The 7,150-nt window shown below is 37.1% G+C and overlaps 2 protein-coding genes across 2 annotated transcripts; both read right to left on the reverse strand.

Moving 5' to 3' along the window:
- Positions 1–201: 201 nt before the first annotated feature.
- LOC146313984 (trace amine-associated receptor 1-like) lies at positions 202–1,098 on the reverse strand. The gene has a single exon (XM_084737028.1). It carries the CDS (start codon positions 1,096–1,098, stop codon positions 202–204), a length of 897 nt encoding a protein of 298 aa, XP_084593154.1.
- A 4,911-nt stretch (positions 1,099–6,009) lies between these two features.
- On the reverse strand, positions 6,010–6,906 carry LOC146313985 (trace amine-associated receptor 1-like). Its single transcript, XM_084737029.1, has one exon. It carries the CDS (start codon positions 6,904–6,906, stop codon positions 6,010–6,012), a length of 897 nt encoding a protein of 298 aa, XP_084593155.1.
- Between the last annotated feature and the right edge of the window lie 244 nt (positions 6,907–7,150).

The raw sequence follows: 7,150 nt of genomic DNA on the forward strand, positions 1-7,150 counted from the left end.
GATATGTGGATCCTCTGATTTTTACAGACATTAACATTTACATTATTGTATGTACTCTTTACTAGGTACTGCTATCTGTGTACTGAGTTGTACATACAGATACTTTATGGATAGTACAGTGGCAAATTTTATATGAGCTGCAGTAGAAAGAGATGTCAATCTTCAGAGCCAAACTAGTGATGATTACCAGCAAGTCATGAGTCAAGAGAGCTTAGAATGAGTAAAATCACCTTGAAATATTTTCCCAGAAATGATCATTCTGAAAGCTGATCGAAACCAGCTGTAAAAGAAACCATAGATGAATGGATTGAGCATTGAATTGAACCATCCAAGCCACCCACATACATACTGCACAGACATTGGTATATGATAATTTACTACTAAGGCCCAACAAATAAAGTGAGGAGTCAAACAGATCAGAAAAAGTCCCATCACTATAGCCAGAGTTTTAGTTGCCTTTCTCTCCATCTTACTTTCAGACTTTGTGCTCTGACAGGTTGTGTTCTGGATGCTGCGTGCCTGTCTCTGTGCCACTGTTAAAATCTTCAGGTAGATGGCACACATTATGATAGCTGGGAGGTAAAAAACTAAAATATGTTGTAAATCAGCATAAAAGATGCTAAGACCATATAGAGTCCAGCTCATCAGGATCATGATCACAGTAACACAGACATTCATTTTAGTTCTGTACCTCAGAGGCTGACACACAGCATAATATCTGTCAACAGAAATAAAGCACAAGTTCCAAATAGAAGATGCAGACAGATAGATTTCAAAACGGCTTAGTACTTCACAAGAGCTTATTGTATACGGTAACACAACATAAAGCAAAAGTGAAACCCCAACAAGCAGGTCACATCCAGCAAGAGAGAGGATGAGGAAGTTTGTAGGAGTGTGAAGCTGTTTGAAGTAAATGATGGAGGTTATTACAAGAAGGTTCCCACATATTATAAGAGATGATAAAGAACCAACCAAAATGTATAATAAATAAATGTAGGTGGTGGCTGCTGTTGTTTCAGATACATCTATTGTTATAAAACAAAGAATTTTCTTCTCAAAAACATCATCAGAACTGTTGAGAAAAAAGTTACGTTCCATGCATAAATGATCATTAATAATGAGATAACATTTGCAATAATAGGCCTTAAATCAAGAAAATGAATAGTTTCTAGTTTTCTGTAGAGAAAGATTTTCAGTTAAGTTCAGTGTTCTGTGTGTTTCACACTGTGCCTGTTTGGTTTGTACATCTGTACTGATGGGAGCTCTTGGTCTGTGTCACTGAGCAGTATATTGATCAGTTAGTCTTCAGAGCTGATTAGCATATCATGGTCAGGTGACCCTCTCAAAGGGATTCTCCATGTTGAACAATTTAGTATTACACTTCTGTGAATTTATGGGACTTGAAAGAGACAGATTAAAACAAGAAATCAGAGCAACAAAGGGAAAGATTTCTACACTTTTATTTACTAAAAATCCTAGGTCATTTCCATAATGCGAATCCATCCTGGTCTCTTCATTCTGCACCCTCCAGTCTCCCTTCTTCATCCTCTATATGTCTATGATGTAACTTTAAAGTGCATTTCTCCCACACTGAGCAGTCAACATGGACAGAGAGAATAATCAGCCTACAGTTAATAGTGGAGCGAGGCTGGTGCAGGTTAAAAATCAGGAATGAAGGTTACTTTTTAATTCCAACAGTTTGAAAAACAGACTGATCTTTTCTCCTGCCAGTCAGCGAGTCTGCAGTACAGCAAACATGTTGTATGCCTACAGTGTTTATTCCTTCACAGGTACCAGCAGCTGTTTGCAGGCTCTGTGCTTCTGCAGTCCAGTCCTCTCCATGCAAAACTCTGCACATTTTCAACTTGCAGAAACATGCAAATTATGTAAGTATAGTAGTAATTTGCTTATGTAAGCATCTCTGTGACTACTTTCAGCACAGACACGGACATTAACCAGCAAGCAGAGTGGCTGCTGCTGCTTGTAGCACTGCTGACATTAGCCACACTGTGGGGCAGGCTGGCAACAGACGTTGGTTCTGGGTAAACAATGTCATTTGACTGCAGACACAGTGATCCTTTTCAGTCTGAAAGGTGAAGCATTTAGTGGGTTGTCATGTTTTGTAGGTTAATACACAATGTTTGTATCCCAGGCCGTAAAGTGCCACATTTCACAAGCATTTAAAATACGATTTGGCAATGGTAGACTGTGATGATTGGCTTCAAAGGGCTCTTAACACAGGAGTTTTGGACAGTGTTTAATATTATCAATATAAATTGTGCTCAATTTTAACTGCAGTTTGTACATTTACTGTATTTTCAAGCTTGGAGGAATTTAATTTCACATTCAGTGCCGACCCCTCCATTCAGCTACTCCTCAACGTCCTTAAAGGTGTTCCCTTCAGGCAACAATAAGACTGCATCTCATTATTCCACTGGTGCATAAGTTGGTGTCCAGCTCAAGATAAAGTTGTTTCTCACTATACTGATACTGTGCTGGATGTTATGGGTTCCTCAGGTTTGGTGACAACTATTCAGTCTCTCTCTTTCAATCCTCACCTTGTTCTCACCTACTCTGATTTAACTTTAAAAGAACACACATACTCCATTTGCTCACACTCAAGGTCTGACAGATTTCCTTTCCAAGGTACTCAAATTATCTTTGCAAAATTAACACCACTTTCTGTCCCTTCTCTTCCGTGATGAAATTCTTCACATCATCGATTCCTGACGCATCCGTCAGCATCCCTTTTCATCGCCAATGGTGGAAAAACCCATGATGAGATTATGGTTCTCATCAAAGCTGTGTGATCCCTGCGTTAGCTGCAGCCTACCCCGAGTGCTATCTCCCTTCACTTCCTTAGAATCGGCAGCTACAATTTCAGCGCTCCACCTGTTTACATCAATCTTGAAGTCCCCACGCCGCTGGTCATCCTCTGCCTACTATGCTTAAGGATTTAAAGCTGCAGTAGGTAGAAAGCCTAAAAACGTCTGATTAAGTGTCATCTCAATGATGTGAGTTAGGTTTCTCTTTCTCCATCCTGAGCCCTTTCTACCACACAAGTTGCACCCACCTCATGTGCACATGCAACAGTTTACCGAAGTAATTGAGAGCAATTACGGACATGCACACATCAGATTTGTGCAAAAAGAAGATACCTGAAAGTACAAACAGTGACAAACTACCTTGAAACTACCTTTCAAAGCAGAGAAATTCAGTCAGAAGCTAAAGGTACTCAGAGCTGAACACCAACACTTTTTAAAACATCCTTCTCTCTGCTCTCCTGCACACACATGAGCTGAGTATCACAACACTTGCTTGTTCGAAGGGTAGAGAAGGGGGTCATCATGGGTTGGCTGCGGTTGGTGAGATGGCAGGTCAGGCTCATTTTGGCCATACAACAGAGTAGGTCCATCTCAAATGGAGTTGGTGCGATGAAAGCAGTAACGGAAATGTAAATAAAAGCAGCACGGTTTAAAGAATGATGTATTCCCATGCTTTATACAATGAGACTTGTGTGCTGTCACACTGACTTGAAATAAATTATCAAAATGTTTAATCTCCTCATTGCTTATTCAAACACATTCAGAATCATCCCTGCTTTTGTGGTTAGCTTTAAACAGATTCCTCTCCTGAAAATATATATTTAAAGAATTAAATTTCAGAATGGCCACTGATGAAAGTATCATGACATTTTGGGAATTGCAGTATTATGAATTGGTGAAATTCTAAGAAAAAAATGCTATATAAACTTGCTGCTAATGCAAACAGAACATTTCCTACTGCTGCAGCTTTACATTGAAAGCAATTGATGAAACATTAGTTGACTTTTATATTAGTCACAGGAAGTACGATGTCTATGTAAGTAAGGTTAGCTTTGCTGCTATCATTTATTTATAAAACAAGTCCATTCATGAACTGACTCAATGACTGAATATATGAATATCTAGGACATCTGCCAAAACAAAGTTCATGCATGATGAAGAATAACCTCAGAGTGAGTGTTGTGAAACTGTAATGATAAAGATGAAATCCAGGAAAAGTGTTAAGCTTTTCTCTCTTTCATCAACAGGTTTTCTGTCTTCATCTTGTAGAGGGAACTTCATTATTTCAGTTTATCTTGTGCTTACATGTCTCTTTAAATTAATTTGTTTTTAATCAAGATGCCACATACTAATACTGAATAATGTTCAGTGAATGAGTAAATATTTAGTCAGTATAAGCAGGAACCCCGACAACAGGGTTACTCAACTTGCTTTACCCAGGGGCCACTTTTGCAAAATGGCCAAGGGCCAGTAAATAAACAAACATTAATAAAAAACATTACTTATTAGATAAAATGAATATTATATGAACATTAAAAGGCCCATAACTCATCTGTCTTTGAAATTCTTTATTCACTAAATTTATTAACTAAACTAACTTGCTTGAAGGATTAACAGATCAGATACTTTACTGCATTTAAAAACTGCAACTGTACTTTAGCTGTGCTTTGGTAACATTTGAAACAGGTTACAACATTAAACATAACTGGAACCTCTTCCATCCTACCAGGAACAGAAAGAGCAGCATATTTAAACTCGTTCATGTAATACACATATATGGGATCAGAGTTATCATCATTTCTGTGTAAGTTTTGCTTCTCTTCAGTTAATAATTACACTTTTCACAGCCTGAAAGGTCATCATGCAAATAATCCTTCTCTCTGTTACTAACAGTCTAATGTAGATCATCAGCCAAATTTGGCATATCTGTCCCTCCTTCCTGGGAAAAACTGTGAATCGACTTTCATTGTGAATGAGAAAACTGTAGTGAAGGGCAGATTTTGCCCACTGGCCACAAGTTGAGTATCACTGTCTTAGAGGCATAATTCAGACCTGCCTCAGCAGACAAGTAAAAGGTTTTAAGATTGAAGTTTATTTTTTATTATTTTATTGTTATTTTTTTAAATGCCAACGTTTGGTCTCATAATTTCCCATTGCATTTTTTTTTTTTTTGGCAACGTTCCTTCTCATAATTACAAAATGTAATCATTCAACATCTATGTTCTAATGTGGGAGGTGAGATGCATAAAAGTCAGACTGAAGACTGATAACTGAGAATGAATAAAATGAAAACATATACACAGTCTTTTGATTTATAGAGGCCTGCTTGCACTGATTTGTAAATTTCATTCATTGTGAAAATATCTTACAAAAGTAAGTCAAGTGTCCACTAATAAAGTCTCAGTGATGTTAAGACACAAACTGCAGTGTGGACAACATAAATGACCATGGTCATCATGGAACATGAAAGTGGACATTTTCTCTGCTTAGTCTTGGATTCACAGCATCTTAATAGATGTGAAAGAAGAGACAGAATGAGAACTTATCAACTTACACAAAAAAGTGATTCTGTCATAAAAGGTAAAGTGTACATTCATAAATTTGTTATTTGAACAGAGAAAAAAGGAGCCTGATCTACTATTCTTAATTGTAGTGATTCTTGTGCCATGAAAACTAGAAGTTATCCTTCTTCATTATATTCTACAAAAAGTTGTGGACAATGAAGAACTTGTTGAAAACTGATTTAGATGTTATTAAAAATTAAGAACTTTATAGTCACCCTGCTTTATTTAATGTTTTTTAATGGCAAATCGTCCATCTATTTCATAATACTGTTTAAATCTGCAGTCAAAACAAAACATGAACACAGTATCTGACAACTACTGTAACAGAAAAATAGAAAGTTTTTCTTTTTCACAAAGAGAACTTCAGAGCTGTACTCTATGACTGAATACATACAATAAGAAATGAGGAAAACTATGAGATATGTGGATCCTGTGATTATTAACAGACATTAACATTCAGACTATTGTATGTACTGTTTACTATGTACTGCTATCTGTGTACTGAGTTGTACATACAGATACTTTATGCATAGTACAGTGACAAATTTTATATGAGCTGCAGTAGAAAGAGATGTCAATCTTCAGAGCCAAACTAGTGATGATTACCAGCAAGTCATGAGTCAAGAGAGCTTAGAATGAGTAAAATCACCTTGAAATATTTTCCCAGAAATGATCATTCTGAAAGCTGATCGAAACCAGCTGTAAAAGAAACCATAGATGAATGGATTGAGCATTGAATTGAACCATCCGAGCCACCCACATGCATACTGCACAGACATTGGTATATGATAATTTTCTAATAAGGCCCAACAAATAAAGTGAGGAGTCAAACAGATCAGAAAAAGTCCCATCACAATAGCTAGAGTTTTAGTCGCCTTTCTCTCCATCTTACTTTCAGACTTTGTGCTCTGACAGGTTGTGTTCTGGATGCTGCGTGCCTGTCTCTGTGCCACAATCAAAATCTTTAGGTAGATGCCACACATTATGATAGCTGGGAGGTAAAAAACTAAAATATTTTGTAAATCAGCATAAAAGATGCTAAGACCATATAGAGTCCAGCTCATCAGGATCATGATCACAGTAACACAGACATTCATTTTAGTTCTATACCTCAGAGGCTGACACACAGCATAATATCTGTCAACAGAAATAAAGCACAAGTTCCAAATAGAAGATGCAGACAGATAGATATCAAATTGGCCTAGTACTTCACAAGAGCTTATTGTATACGGTAACACAACATAAAGCAAAAGTAAAACCCCGACAAGCAGGTCACATCCAGCGAGAGAGAGGATGAGGAAGTTTGTAGGAGTGTGGAGCTGTTTGAAGTAAATGATGGAGGTTATTACAAGAAGGTTCCCACACATTATAAGAGATGATAAAGAACCAAGCAAAATGTATAATAAATAAATGTAGGTGGTGGCTGCTGTTGTTTCAGATACATCTAGTTTTATAAAACAGAGAATGTTCTTCTCAAGAACATCATCAGAACCGTTTAGAAAAAAGTTACGTTCCATGCATAAATGATCATTAACAATGAGATAACATTTGCAATAATATTCCTTAAATCAAGAAAATGAATAGTTTCTAGTTTTCTGTAGAGAAAGATTTTCAGTTAAGTTCAGTGCTCTGTGTGTTTCACACTGTGCCTGTTTGGTTTGTACATCTGTACTGATGGGAGCTCTTGGTCTGTGTCACTGAGCAGTATATTGATCAGTTAGTCTTCAGAGCTGATTAGCATATCATGGTCAGGTGACCCTC

Source organism: Lutjanus erythropterus, chromosome 15 (genome assembly GCF_056507025.1).
Source record: "Lutjanus erythropterus isolate fLutEry1 chromosome 15, fLutEry1.hap2, whole genome shotgun sequence".
Classification (NCBI taxonomy): domain Eukaryota; kingdom Metazoa; phylum Chordata; class Actinopteri; order Lutjaniformes; family Lutjanidae; genus Lutjanus; species Lutjanus erythropterus.